The sequence below is a fragment of the Diplotaxodon limnothrissa genome, linkage group LG13 (genome assembly GCF_057381915.1).
Source record: "Diplotaxodon limnothrissa isolate DT_005_m linkage group LG13, D_limnothrissa_male_GT1.1, whole genome shotgun sequence".
Taxonomy (NCBI): domain Eukaryota; kingdom Metazoa; phylum Chordata; class Actinopteri; order Cichliformes; family Cichlidae; genus Diplotaxodon; species Diplotaxodon limnothrissa.
Window position 1 is genome coordinate 14,918,681 of NC_140608.1, and position 14,320 is coordinate 14,933,000.

Genomic DNA, 14,320 nt, shown 5'->3' on the forward strand with positions numbered 1-14,320 from the left:
TCAGATGAATTTCAGGTGTTATTAGAAAACAGTGAACTATTCAGAATGCGAAGACGATTGTGGAAAACTAGCTGTCCCAAAGCACAGCACTCTTACTTATTCTGTTATTTAAATTATTGTATAAAGAACGAAATGAAATGTGTTTCACTGGTTGAGTTTGGAAGCTGAACAAAAACACGTATTTTCCTCTGTAAAATAAATAAGTCCATATTTCAGAGAAAAATTACTAATACTGTTTGATTTCAGGGGTGAGAAAATGCTGGTGCCAGGTTCCTTTCAACTTAATAAATGTTATAAAGTAGCTGATAATCTGTACTTCCATATTTTAAATGAACTGCAGCAAGTCCAAACTTTATATTAATACACCGGTCTGCTTTTAAACACAGATAGATTCTCTCATTTGTACAGAGCTGCAGTACAAGTCACTTTTTATTTTGTGCATATTATTAAAAGTATATATTTTTTAAATTTGGCAGTAGTTAAAATTGGCAGAAAGCAGCTCGGTTAGACTCTGAAGAGTCATTGGCATTTTGCTGATATGTTCTTCAGTGAAATACTAAGATTTAAGCTTTAGGGGTGGAAATTGACAGTAGTTCTGTTATATATGCAGAGATGAAGTCTGAGAGGTGAAATGTCCCCATGAATACTAAGCTGGTAACGCAGCCTGTTGTTTGCCGGTTGGAAAAACTGTAAAAAGTACAGTACAGTGATGCTTTTGTCATTGTTTTGTTCTGCTCCTGTGTGGCCGCTCTAACTGGTCTTACCCGTGCAGGTTCCAGTCAGTCCTCTGCATTATAATCATAACCTGGATGGAACTTCGGTTCTAGATCCAATCACAAATGTATCCTACAAATCACCCAAATATCTACAGTATACTGTCCATCAAGAGTCCATATTTAGGAGAAAACATTGTGATAATGACAGAAACTACTTTAGAGAAAAAAGATCCATTTTGAGTAGAACCTGACATTAGAGCATCAAAGTAATTGGTCCTGTTGTAGTAATCCAGCTCTTCCTCCGAGTTGTCTGTGTTGCCGCGTCGGTAGGCAGATGCGTACCATTTATCTGCCGTTAACGCCACTGCTGCCCCTGCTGCTGCTGCACTTGCCACCCTCACCGGTGACGTCCGGCCGGCCACCCTGAAACGAGAGCGGGTCCCGCCGTAAGCGCCTCCTCCCCTGTAGGTCCCTGCTGTGGAGCTGCGGGAGGGTGACCCTCGAGAGGAGCCCCTGGACCCTCCACGTCCGCCTTTACACAGCGTGGGCTCAAACAGGAAGGCAGAGAGCAGGAGGCAAGTCCAGCATGTTGCAACCACCTGGTTCATCCCAGACATCTGTACAGGAAGAGGACACGATGGCACATCTTAAACCTTCCTTTGATGCAGTGGTCAAATAAGACTTAAAATATTTTGTCTGTTGTGCAAATATATAGGAAGTATTTGTCAATTTGCATAGTTTTAAGTTTGCATATACAGTCATCATGGTAATGTGGGTCTTTTAATGATTTCTTTGGGCTGCTCTTTTTCTAGACCACGGTGATCATACAGCATACATCTTTCATGACTTTAACCTCCTAGGACCTGGCGTCCACATATGTGGACATCACATTTTGGGTTATTTAGACCAAAATACTAAATCTTGCTCTACAAGGGCCTGATATCCACTTACACGAACATTATACTGCAACTGTTATATTGAAATTTTAAATGAATATCCTCATATGTGGCTCTCATTTATCTTAGAAACAAAAATAAGGGAAAATAAATCTGGTAATACTTTGGTTTTACATTCATCAGGTCCCAATCAGCCCAAATATCAAAGAGAAATTAAAAACGCATGCCATGGAAGAGTTTGGGACTTAGGAGGTTAAAAATGAAGAATTGGGTGCACAAGTTTTAGCTGATTTTGAATTTACTTTCATCCACACAGGGTCAAAATGATACATACAATATGTGCATACATACCCACTAATATTTTGTTAAATAAACCTTAGCAAGTTGCACCTCAACCAGATGCTTTTGGTAGCCATTAACAAGATTCTGGTATAATCATGGCTACATATTTGACCACTCTTGTTAGAAGAATTGGCAAACTTCAAAAAAAGGGTTGAGGTCAAGGCTTTGGGAAGGTCATTCCAGAAACGTAATGTTAGCCGGCTGTATCCATTACAAAAACAGTTTCTTCATTACTTCATCCACTTTGTGCAATGTACCAGTGCTGCTGGCAGCAAAACAGCCCCACAGCATGATGCTACCACCACCATGCTTGACAGCTCGTACAGTGTCCTTAGGTTTGAAAGACACATCTTTAGTCCTCCAAACATACCTCTTGTCATTGTGACCAAATGTCAATCTTTCTCTTGTCTGACCATAAACCTTTTTGTCAGAAGACATTTGACTTGTTGATGTGGGCAGCGAAAAATTTCAGTCAAGCTCAAAGGGGCTTCGTTCTTGGTCGGCACCATCTCAGTCCATGACAATGTCGTTTCACTGTGGACAGTGACACTGGTGATCTAGCAGTTTCCACTTCATGGCAGGCTTGAGCTTTGGTGGTTCGTTGATTTTCCCTGAACACCCTAACCAATTTCCTCTCATTAGACAGTGTGGGTCTTCTACCAAACCATGGCAAAGTGCTGACATATCTGAATAAGTTATACTTACATTTGAACAGATGATCTTAGAATTGGCAGGCTTTTTTTCTTTATACAAATAGCTCTAAGACACCTTCCTTACTTGTGTAAATCTACAGTTCTCCTTAGATCCTTACTGAGTTTTTTAGCCTTACCCATTGTTCTAAGTATTGGACAATCCACTAAGTGTCAAACAAATCCTTTTTATGGTGGCAAAGAGACTCTATCAGTTGTAGTCAATCTTGACCTCATTAAGCTAAAAGACATACAAAGGTCTCTCTCTCTCTCCCCCCTATATATATATATATATATATGTATGTGTATATATATATATATATATATATATATATATATATATATATATATGTGTGTGTGTGTGTGTGTGTGTATATATATATATATATATATATACACATACATATATATATATATATATATATATATATATACACATACACATATATATATATATATATATATATATATATATATATATATATATATATATATATATATATATATATATATATATATATATATATGTGTGTGTGTGTGTGTGTGTGTGTGTGTGTGTGTGTGTGTGTGTGTGTGTAGATAGATAGATATTGGAACTGTGTGGATTAGAGAAAGCAGATTAGAAAAAATAAATTCAGACGTTTGCACCCGATTCTTGCTTTTCAAAGTCATTAAAGATGTATGCTTTAGAGTCATTCCATCATAAAAATGTAGCATCCCGACTGTCATAAAAATGTATATGCAGTTCCATAAATTTGCTGGGAGTGTGAAGGGTTCCTATTTTTATTTCCAGTCCCACAGCTTTTGAGGAAACAGCTGTATGTCATTAGTTTAATGACTTCTGTGCACTGATTATTTTTGCATAAAATTAGAAAACCACCATATGTTTGTGTGACACAATGTGTTTAAAGAAATACCAGCTAATGAGCATAGACAGCACTGTCTATGTTACTGACCCCCCAAAAATTGATGTGTCCATTTAATGCTCAGTGCTTCTGTTGCACATCACTCCCCTCTCCATTAGAGTGGAACAGTTTAAACAGAAATATGCTAAGCAAAGAAAATTGCATTTGGGTCTCAGCCTGCAGTGAGACTACATGCAATAATATTCATAAAATGGAGGGTTATAAATAAAAGGCAAAAAATAATAATAATAATATGGCGTGTTTGTTGGTAGCAATAGGCCATCGTTTGAAATGCTAGCAGGAAACTGGGCCACTGTTTTCAAAGATTAAAAAAAATTTCTTCGACAATATATGTTCCATATCTTAAAACTTGTCCTTTTATACAAAATTGTCATATATATGCATACAAATGCATCGACAACGCATCCTATTTGATTGTCTTGTACATTCTCATAAATTAGCACTTTCATGTTACAGCCTGATCATCGATTTAAAAAAAAAATCATAATTATATATTGGATTTATACACCCAGGTTACACGCTACATCAAAACAGACTTACCTTTATTCCCTGGTGTTGTTAAGCCCGTTAATGGGTTGGTACTCGGAGGAAAGATGGAGGGGATTGTCGTGTACGGCGCAGGCTTGTTCCATCTGAAGGATGCGAGAGCGCGCAGCACGCTCACAGAAACATCTGAGCATCAAATATTGTTATGCTGACTTCAATAATTCTTCATAGGCATTTTATAATATCAGTTTAGATTCAATGTTTTTTTAATTAGTTTTTTAAAAATGATTTCGCGATCTTATTTATGTAGAAAGTAATTAAACCGGTGTATTTCCTCTGTATATATGAAAAGGTATATCTGTATCATGAACTCATTTTACATCGTTGGCCACACAGGGCTCACTTTTAATCTTAAATTGACCGAACTAGCGACCTTCCCCTTTCTGTAGATACGTTTAAATACAAATCAATTCAAATAAATAGGCTGTAAGCAAAAGGAGTTTAACAGCAGGTCTCGGTTTTACTATGTGATTATTATAAGCTTTTCTATATGAAAAGCTACTGTAGTAAATTAAAGAAATATGTCAGAACGAATAAATACATGTGTAAAATTACAGAAAAGCTTCTCGTTGCATATTGTCTTGAAAATTAGGTCTTTCTTTTTTAAAATACAGTTAAAAGTCAAAAATCTATGCCCTCCTTCATATAGTGCAAAACCATCCAGTGGGCGGATTGGCGTCTTTGTCAGGCGTATTCTATTCTAGCCTTATGTTTGACTTATAATAATATATGAATTTAGTGCAAAAACAGGAAGATGGTGGAGAGGACAGGGATATTTCATCACGTATGTAGAAGGAAAAGTATTTCACCTCCGCAGACAGCAGGTGGCGGTAGCGCGAGTTTCTGTCACGTGCTCGTTCACGGACAACACCAACAAATAAGAACCAACAGGAGGCGAGCGAGAGCTGCTAGCTGCTCCCGAAGCAACTTATCTGACGTCCATCCTGCTGTCATGGCCTTCCTCTGCCGAAGTGCTGCTTCGCTGCTGAAGCCCTACCAAGCTGCCCCGGCCGTGCTATCCGCAGCCCGCCTCTACAGCTCAGGTGTTTTTGTGTGTTTGTGGTTTAAGCGCCACCGTGTCTGCAGGGGTCAGTTTGTTGGTGCTGCACCAACAGCTGCTACAATGTCAAAAACCTGCGTCACTGTCTGTGCGACGGCTTCACGTTTAGGGCAACAGTTTATGTGTTGTTGATGGTGTTTTTGCATCGCAAAGTCTTTGTTTGCGGAGCTTAACAGTGTGAAAAAGTCCCCACTTTTGTCAATGTTGTGTTGTGTGCGGTTTGCAAAGGTAATTTGAACGTGGCATCTTCCAGGTGCTGACCGTTTAGTCTGTGCAATTTATTATTATTATTATTATTATTATTATTAGTGGTGCTACTATTGTTTTGGGGGGGGGGGGGTTGTTTTTTTTTTACATTTATTTTCTGATGATTTTGTTTGAAGTTTATGTGACCTGGTGGAGTTTGGCTCACACAAGAAGAGAGCCATTTTTTGAATTACACAACACAGTGAGCAATCTGTTGAAACATACAAGTAGGAGAAAACAATTTATACTGCATATTCAATATTTGGTGTGATCACATTTGTTCTTCAGGGCAGCTTTACTATCATTTCTTTAAGTAGTCTTCAGGAAGAGTTCTCCAGGCTTTTTGAAGGACATTCAAAGCTGGATGTTGTTCCATTTTTTGCTCTGTTCCCTGTCGAGATAATCCCACACTGTTTCAATAATACAGAGGCTTAAGCTCTGGGGAAGCCAATCCATGTCCTTGGTATGCTGAAAAATTAAATTATTGCCAATCGCATGCTCTCCATTTGGTATTGCATGGTGGATCAAAATCTTCTGGTACTTCTTTGTGTCTGTCCTGAAAGACGTGAGCCTCAATTTAATGAGACTCTAGCTCTAAATACCAGGTTAAAGGTGCAGAGTAATTTGAACATTTAATACAAATAAATGCTGTAACTTTGCTCACTGTCTGAAGCCATACTACTAGGCTGTTGGTGTTAATCCTTAACTGTTTCTTGAATAATCGACCTTGACTTTTGAAATCAGTGTTTTATCAGTGAGGAATTAAATGTCCAGGGTAGTCAGATCAGACATTAAAGCTTTTATCTTGCCTTGTTTTTTTTTTTTTGCTGTATTATTATAAAATACTTTCAAAATAAAATATTAAAAAATAAAATGAGGACAGTAACAGCATAAGTTACATTGGAAGTTTTTTTTTTTCGTTAATGTTGAATTTTGTCTTCATGCAGGTGGTAACTATGAGCATATTTTGGTGGAAAAGCGAGGCGAGAAGAAAAACGTGGGTTTCATTCAGCTGAACCGACCTAAGGCTCTCAATGCTCTGTGCGACGGGCTGATGAAGGAGGTGGGACAGGCGCTGGATGCGTTTGAAGCTGATGGAGACGTCGGCGCTGTCGTCATCACTGGCAGCGAAAAGGCCTTTGCTGGTGAGGACTTTTTTCTGTCCTTGTATTTGCAGATTTCCTCCTTTTTGAAGGCACGTAAAACTGTTTAAGTGAACTTGAGTTTGGTGTGGACTTTTTTGCAGCTGGAGCAGACATTAAAGAGATGCAGAATCGAACATTCCAGGAGTGTTACGGTGGAAACTTCCTGGCTCACTGGAACAGAGTGTCCACGGTGAAGAAGCCTGTGATAGCAGCTGTCAATGGATTTGCTGTAGGTTTCAAGTTTTGTTTTTTGTTTTTTTTCTTTGCTTGTTTTGACATCTGGGGTTTTCATGTAGGCTTGTTACTGTCGATAAGTGGGGGATCAGGTTGGGTTGGTAGCCATTTTTAATTCTTCAGAAATCCGAGCGTTCCTGGTTGGGCTCTTTGCAGGACAGTTTCGAGGCTCAGAAAGTGGATGTCACACTGTAGAGGGTCATCATTGTTAAAACTAAGGACAACAGAAGTAATATGTTCAGTTGTATCATCCAAACAGCTCCTGCTTTGGTGTTTTTATACGTGCATTCTGCTCTTTCAGCTCGGTGGAGGGTGCGAGCTTGCAATGATGTGTGACATTATCTACGCCGGGGAGAAGGCTCAGTTTGGCCAACCAGAAATCCTGCTGGGGACCATTCCTGGTAAAGTCTAATTTATGGATTACTGTACTTTTCTATTAAACTGCACCTCTTTACTAGAGGCTGGCTTTTTGAGCAGTCGATTGTAAAGCTTTTCTGCTCATCGTGTCACTTAAGTTGTAGGTTGCATGTGACAGTTTTCACATGACATCCTGTGTCGCGAGACACAATCTTTATGGCGCATTGGCCTGCTGTGCCGTTTTAATGAGAATCCTGCACAGAAACTCAGAGACATACTGACACATAGAGAAAGATGATGGAATTGTTTGAAAATTGAAAATTGTTTGAATTTGTGGAAGAAACTCGACAAAGGCTTCTGGTTTTGACTTCTTCTCTTCCTTATCAGCGTGTATGACGCAATATTGTCTGAGTGGCAACACCTATTGCGTAGGAGAATACTGCAGTGGCTTTTTGCACCTTAACAAGTATAAATGACTGTATCTGTGTGATGACATCACTGAGGCGGGTTTATTGACACCTTAACTTCTCTCTGCCTGTAGGGTCGGGTGGCACCCAGAGGCTGACACGTGCTGTGGGCAAATCCCTGGCGATGGAAATGGTACTAACAGGGGACAGGATTGGTGCTCAAGAGGCAAAGCAATCAGGTAATGACAAAGAGCACTGCAAAGGCGCTTAAGGTTCTACAAGTTTCTGCTTTATATAAACAACCTTTTCTTAAAAAGATTATTTTTAGATTGTGGTTCTGGTACTTTTACATACAGGAAGGTACTGAATAGTTCTGCACCTGGATAACAGCAAAGCTAAACTGCACAGAGTCTGCTTTTAAACAAAATGTGACATGAATAGTGTGTCAAATAAACTGACTTCTTATATTTATTGTTCTCAACTGTGTATCTTTGTGTTCCTTAGGTTTGGTGAGTAAAGTTTATCCCGTGGACCAGCTGGTGTCTGAAGCCGTAAAATGTGGAGAGAAGATCGCTGCCAACTCCAAACTCGTGTCTGCTATGGCTAAAGAGGCTGTTAACGCAGGTATGCACATTTTAAAAGGCTAAATATTCTAAAACCGACTGAGCTGAATATGTTGGATGTTTTATCTGACTCATCTTCTGTGTGACGGCAGCTTTTGAGCTGACTCTGGCTGAGGGGAATCGCTTGGAAAAGCGCTTATTCCATGCTACATTTGCAACGGTGAGTAGAAGAACTAATATGGGATTAAGTGAAAACAGTGGAGTCAGATTTTAATAATCAATCCATGATCTACTTTTGTTTTGTTTTTTTCCCTTCCCTACAGGATGACCGTAAAGAAGGCATGACTGCCTTTGTGGAGAAGAGAAAGGCCAGTTTCCAGGACAATTAGAAAAGGAGCAGATGAAGATCACAGTCAAGAACACAAAGTTTCTGATATCAGATGAGATGAATTTTTTTTTCTCTAAAGGAGGTTACAAGAACTAAGCAGCAGTTTTTATGTTACAAATTTGAGCGTTCATATCAAACCTTGAAGAAGATTGGCCGCAGTAGCAGGACACCACTCCCCATTTCCATCCCTTTTAGGACCACAGTATACTGGTCTTCTGATGGCTGCTTCCAGTAGGATAACACTCAGATCCTATCAAACTGGTTTCTTGAAAGTAACCTTGAATTTACTGTAGTCAAATCACTTCCATAGGCACCAGATCTCAATCCACTACAGCACCATTGGGATGTGGTGGAACAGGAGAGTCATGTGGCCTTCAGACCGCTAGGTGGCCCTCTTGCGCTGTAAACAAGTGCAGGGAAACGCAACATGGCCAGTAAGTCCTCTGGTCGGCCCACAGGACAGAGACACACCGAGCTGGACAAGTAAGGTCAAATTCACAGCTATGAAGTCACTAAAATACAACTCTGGGTTTTATATATTCGATAAGATCAACCTGACGGAAAATATAACACTATATCTTTGCTCAAAATAAATTGTGCCGTTTGCATCGGGCTTTGGATAAAGTGTCAGCTGTCTTTTTTTCTTCTTAAATTACTAGCTCTGTGCCATACTCCCAAATTTTTTGATGACTGATACCAAGTAGATACCCGACCAGTATTTCTGATGCGCGGTGATATGTTTAACCTATAAAGGGAGCTTATAAAGGAAAAGGTGTGTGTCGTGATTCATGAGATGAATCATCATCAGTGTGCCAAATTTTGGACACATTTTAATAACCACTAAACTATGATTTTAACTTTCCACAACAATAACCCAACAAAACACACCTTTCATTTTATAACTTTTTTTTAGAACATCCAAATGTTAAGGGTTTTTATAGAACTTTAAATGTGCTACAGGTTATAAATAAAACAGATGGGACAATAAAGTTCAGACATTTTTTCATAGAGCATGTTTTTTCTTCATTTCCATCAAAGGAAATAAAAAATTAACACACTTATATACAGAACTTAGATGATAAGGAAAAATGTACCGATCATATACAGTATGAGTCCAATACTAGCGTTGGTATCGATATTATTGATATTTGGATGCTCTTGCCACCTCTGTAAATTACTGATAAGCACTAAAAATCTCAGCAGCAAGCACGCAAGTTAAAGTTAAAAAACAACTATAAAAAAAACTATAGATAAGTTAAGAGTTAAGTTAAGAGTTCCCCATCACATATTGAGTGAGGATCTTCGGGGCCACATAAACCCACAATTTTCACTTCAAAGAAAACACCAGAACAAATTTGGTTAGTGCGCACTTTCTTTTGCCGCTCCAGTCATCAGGAGGCACCTTCTTTCTCTCTGATCTTCACACGGCGGTGCCCCATATCTCCACAAGTCCGTGTCCTAATTGATTTTTTTTATTCAATATTCCCCTGGAGCTTGCTTTCTTGTCAGCCCCTTGAAACAAACCTTTAAAAAGGAGAGGGGGGTGAAAAAAAACTGGTCTCTTCTCTCCGCGGGGAAGCACAAAAGTCCGCAGAGAGGGCCCGAAAAGAAACCTCTCTTTGAGGCTACCAAAAGGTCAAAATAATAAATGTAGACTCAATTGAGGCTCTTCGCTGACAAAGGAAGCAAAACGTTACATTTTGGCAGCGTGGACCCTCGTAGCGTGATAAACTCATTTAAAGAAGCCGGAATAAAGAGAGAGCAGCGTGGGTCCGGGGAGGGTGAAGGGGCTCTCAAGTCTGGCAGACAGGCCTGACTCCCGCAAAGGGCCTTTTCTCCAGCTCAGCAGCCCCCCAAAAACTCTTATCTTCTTAAACAGCAGTGCAGCAGTGCCAGTCATGCCCGGATATCTCCGCTTTTATGTCCGCGTTATAATCCGTTTGCATGCATTTAAATTCAGGCAGCTGCATTTAGTAAGCAAAGCAATATTTTCTCATGAGAAGTTACATACAAACTTAAAAAGTAAAGTTATAGCTAGTTAACGAAAGCAAAACATACGGATTTATATAGTCCTTTACTCGGATATAAGATAAATGCAGATCGTGGATATTTGTTTGCAAATTAAATGCGAGCAATAAAGCGCCAGTATTTCTTTGGTGCATTATTACCAGCATCTGCAAATTCAGTGTAAAAGCCCACAAGCCTGCAACTGTGACTTTACTTTTTAAAAAGCCTTTTTATATGCAGATCAGCACCGGGCTGGCTCTGCGGTCATGGAAAGGATTCCTCAGCATCTTTTTTTTCTTGTCATCCAGCTGAGAGCATTCTGGCCCAGATGAAACAAGCCGGGTGGAGTGTGGTTTTCATCGTACAAATATTTTCATTATCTCACATTCTTGGCGTCACAGATCGGGTCGGAATAACACGTTCACCGGTGTCTGCTTTGAATTATGCCCACCCAAGGGTGTCAGAAACAACACGGACCTAAGATTAATTACACCAGACTACAGGCGAACAACGCGACCCTGCTTTATAGATTCACGTAAGCACAGTGTGGTTAGATAACTTTTACTAACTGAAGCAAAAAGAAAACACAAACTATTTATAAGCTTATTTAGTATTCGTTTAAGCCACATTAGTATTTTATGCTATTATTTATTTGTTCCAAAAACTGGGCTTTCGGATTTTTGAGACTGTATTTAAAGTTTAAGAAAAGTGAGCTAACCAATCAGATTCATCAGTTTTAGCACGTGATCCGTTTACGTTCATCTAAGGAAGACTGTCAAGATAGTTGTTGCTAAAGCTACTAAACCCTTTATCCGACAAACCAACAACGAAAAATAATAAGAGTTTGAATCTTAGCTTGACGACTGAATCTTCCGCCATAACAGTTAACATTTACAACTTTAAAGTTTTTTTTCTTCCTAAATTGGTAATTTTATGTTTCTAGCATGTCACAAACGAAGACGGAAGTTGGCTACAGGCACTACTCTCGCGTCGCTTGAGCCGTCTCCGATTCTCCGTGTTTTGAGGCTGCAGGAATGGTCGTGCTAAGAGGAATCCCCTCTGTTTTATCACCTGAACTTCTGTATGCTCTCGCTAAAATGGGCCACGGGGATGAACTGGGTATGATAATTACACGCATACAGAGCTGCTAACAGCAGTGACCTGTATACCCTGCTTGTAGGCATGCTGCACACTGCTGTGCTAATCTGAGTTTATGTCAACACCACGTAAAAAGGATCATTAACCTGTAGCTACACGGCACAGTTACAGAGATTTTACTCACTCTTCATGAAGTCACTCACTCGTTTAATTATTTTCAGTGCTTGCTGATGCTAATTTCCCAGCATCTTCTATTTGTGCATGTGGCCCAAAGGAGATAAGGGCTGATGGTATGTAAATACACCTGCCTATAAAAAAAAATGTGTGTGTGTGTGTGTCCTTCAAGTTTAGCTTTCAGACTGTGTCTAACCTTAATGCAGGGTTGGGGATCCCACGGCTTATGGAGGCTGTTTTGAAGCTTTTGCCCCTGGACACCTATGTCCCCTCTCCGGTACTGAGCTAAAGCATCTGCATAGGCATTCTGTCGTTTTTGTGCCTGACTGTTTAATATTTAGTTCATATAATGTAAAATCTGTGCTGCATGCTTTCACAGGCTGCAGTTATGGATCTAGTAGATAGTGACAAGCAGAGAGGTTTAGCTGTGCCTGTGTGGGACACCTACGAACAGCTCTTGAGCCAGGCAGGCTCTCAGGTAAGACAACCCTTTCACCCTGTTATTAAGTGAAACAAAATGAGTGTGTGTTCATTTGATTTGTGACTCTGTGTGCTGATTTCTGTTTATATACAGGTTTCTCTTGAGAAGGTGGAAAGGTTTGCTTTCTATGAACGAGCCAAGAAGGCCTACGCTGTTGTGGCAACAGGGTTGGTGTATTTTCTCTGCCTTCATTTGAGTCTAGGTTCAGCTAGATTGAGTTGCATTGCTAAAAGTGCACTTCTGTGTTTCAAAATCAAGTGTAGAAATGGTTCCGTTTGTAAAAAAGAAAGAAAAAGATGTTCCGTGCTAGAAATCGTTCTCATGATTTATCTGTCAGTTGTTGTTGTTTTTCTTTTTGTTTTTTTCATATATTAGCAAACCTACAGCATCATGAATCAAGAAGTGTCGCATCTTGATAATCAGACTGTTGCACTGATTTTAATCGCTTCATTGTCATGAACAAATCTGGATATCATTGCAGAGGCCTGGAGCTAGTTTAATTATGGAGATTATGGTCTGCACGCTAAAGTTTAAAATCAACACAAAAGGCTTTTTTCTTTCTTTCTTTTTTTACATTGTGTCTTTATGATTTTCCTCAGGGAGACAGCTCTGTATGGTAACCTGATACTGAAGAAGGGGGTCATCCCTGCTGAGCAGCTACAGTGACACGCACACACACATTTTGAACACATTTGATGATTTCAGTTTTTATTTTTCTGTTGTTCTGTGATATTAGGCACTAATTGAATTCTTTACAGTCAAAATCATCATATTTTGTGAATTCATATGCATTTTTTTCAAATCTGTAATCACTGCTGTAAATACAATCTATATTTTTATAACTGATTTCTGCATTATGTTTATATCAATAAATAAATGAAACACAGTCTCTGATGGGAGTGTTTACAGTATCTTTATCATCAAGATGCATATGAGCGACACAGATTTAGGTGTTCTTGCTTAGTGAAGCTTTAAGGCAGTGTAATTGAATCAAATGAAGCTCTTGATTTTTTTTTTTTTTTACTCAGTTGCAGCTACATGAACTTAAATGATAAAGAGCTGAGTTGTTGGAAGATCAGCGATGGTAGATCATATCCAAATCTTCCTCTGGCTCAGTGTGCTTCTGAGGTGGAAAATTGACAGGATAGGCAGCTCTGATGTTGTCCTGGTGAAAGACCGGCCTGACTGGTTCTTTGTGGTACACAGCATCCATGTCCTCCTCAGGCTCAAGGTGAACCCTGGCCTGAATTTTAACCGCCATCTGAGGTATCACCGGCTCAGCCTGGACAACAGGGGGGACATCCAAGTTTTGGTTTCGACCTCGGAGGAGATTACCCGTTGAGGGATGGTACAGCTCATCCAGATCTTCCTCAGCCTTCACATATTTTTTCTCCTGTCCGCTGCCTCTCATACTCTTCCAGATCTTCATGTTGGGGTCAATATCATAGTGGGTCCTATCCATATCCTCAGGAGGCTCAACTGCCACTGCCCAGGCTGGCCTACCTCTCTCATCTATAGACCTGAAATGAGTATCACACACCATTTGTTTTTATCAGCCTAAGCAAACATGAGAACCTTTCTTTTAGTTTAAGAAACTTCAACTCACATGACAGCTTTCTGGAAGACTTCATCTGAAAGTTTATTCTGAGAGAAGAGCACAAATAATACAGGATTACGATTCAAATAAATACTATTAACCATAAAAACATGTTTAAAAGTAACAGTAAAGCTGATTTATTTCAATGTAATATAAGACTGGAAGTAATATATACATACCCAAGGCTTTGCTGTGATGCCAAGTATCAGCGAAACACAGACGATTAGAGAAATCCTACCAGGGGAACCAATTTAGGTTAATTGCTAGAGTTCTACTTCATAAACACAGATCCCTGTCAACTTACAAAAACAACTCATCTAATCTATAAGCATTAAAAACCAGCTAAATCTTTGAAGAGATTTCTCACCTGAACATGGTGCGTCTTCGTGCTGGCAGCTCAGTGTTTGGAACAAGATTGCCTTTTGATCACCTGCTACTGAAACGAAGG

The 14,320-nt window shown here is 39.5% G+C and overlaps 4 protein-coding genes across 5 annotated transcripts; 2 read left to right on the top strand and 2 right to left on the bottom strand.

The window, feature by feature from the left end:
- Positions 1-865: 865 nt before the first annotated feature.
- Positions 866-1,333, bottom strand: sprn (shadow of prion protein). The gene has a single exon (XM_085369914.1). It carries the CDS (start codon positions 1,331-1,333, stop codon positions 866-868), a length of 468 nt encoding a protein of 155 aa, XP_085226040.1.
- A 3,665-nt stretch (positions 1,334-4,998) lies between these two features.
- On the top strand, positions 4,999-9,125 carry echs1 (enoyl CoA hydratase, short chain, 1, mitochondrial). The gene is made up of 8 exons (XM_085369319.1): positions 4,999-5,158; positions 6,369-6,566; positions 6,668-6,795; positions 7,102-7,201; positions 7,699-7,803; positions 8,069-8,188; positions 8,280-8,347; positions 8,451-9,125. The coding sequence occupies exons 1-8, from the start codon at positions 5,068-5,070 to the stop codon at positions 8,514-8,516; spliced, it is 876 nt and encodes a 291-aa protein (XP_085225445.1). The 5' UTR covers positions 4,999-5,067; the 3' UTR covers positions 8,517-9,125.
- A 2,424-nt stretch (positions 9,126-11,549) lies between these two features.
- On the top strand, positions 11,550-13,087 carry fuom (fucose mutarotase). Of its 2 annotated transcripts, XM_085369320.1 has the most exons (6): positions 11,550-11,641; positions 11,842-11,910; positions 12,001-12,071; positions 12,174-12,272; positions 12,369-12,442; positions 12,875-13,087. In XM_085369320.1, the coding sequence occupies exons 1-6, from the start codon at positions 11,557-11,559 to the stop codon at positions 12,939-12,941; spliced, it is 465 nt and encodes a 154-aa protein (XP_085225446.1). In that variant the 5' UTR covers positions 11,550-11,556; the 3' UTR covers positions 12,942-13,087. The 2 variants fall into 2 exon arrangements, with proteins under 2 accessions (XP_085225446.1, XP_085225447.1); XM_085369321.1 differs by lacking the exon at positions 11,842-11,910.
- A 263-nt stretch (positions 13,088-13,350) lies between these two features.
- Positions 13,351-14,247, bottom strand: LOC146620044 (uncharacterized). Its single transcript, XM_085369750.1, has 4 exons — positions 14,240-14,247; positions 14,052-14,106; positions 13,882-13,919; positions 13,351-13,795 (listed from the first exon to the last, which is right to left on the bottom strand). Exons 1-4 carry the CDS (start codon positions 14,245-14,247, stop codon positions 13,351-13,353), a joined length of 546 nt encoding a protein of 181 aa, XP_085225876.1.
- Between the last annotated feature and the right edge of the window lie 73 nt (positions 14,248-14,320).

Bases quoted from the DNA above. Each gene is read 5' to 3' on its own strand.
- echs1 (XM_085369319.1), top strand. From the start codon at position 5,068: ATGGCCTTCCTCTGCCGAAGTGCTGCTTCGCTGCTGAAGCCCTACCAA. The intron at 5,159-6,368 runs GTGTTTTTGTGT...GTCTTCATGCAG, and splicing joins AGCCCGCCTCTACAGCTCAG to GTGGTAACTATGAGCATATT. The intron at 7,202-7,698 runs GTAAAGTCTAAT...CTCTGCCTGTAG, and splicing joins CCTGCTGGGGACCATTCCTG to GGTCGGGTGGCACCCAGAGG.
- LOC146620044 (XM_085369750.1), bottom strand. The intron at 13,920-14,051 runs GTATGTATATAT...CTCTTCTCTCAG, and splicing joins GCATCACAGCAAAGCCTTGG to AATAAACTTTCAGATGAAGT. The intron at 13,796-13,881 runs GTGAGTTGAAGT...TACTCATTTCAG, and splicing joins GTCTTCCAGAAAGCTGTCAT to GTCTATAGATGAGAGAGGTA.
- fuom (XM_085369320.1), top strand. From the start codon at position 11,557: ATGGTCGTGCTAAGAGGAATCCCCTCTGTTTTATCACCTGAACTTCTG. The intron at 11,911-12,000 runs GTATGTAAATAC...ACCTTAATGCAG, and splicing joins AAAGGAGATAAGGGCTGATG to GGTTGGGGATCCCACGGCTT. The intron at 12,273-12,368 runs GTAAGACAACCC...GTTTATATACAG, and splicing joins TGAGCCAGGCAGGCTCTCAG to GTTTCTCTTGAGAAGGTGGA.
- sprn (XM_085369914.1), bottom strand. From the start codon at position 1,333: ATGTCTGGGATGAACCAGGTGGTTGCAACATGCTGGACTTGCCTCCTG.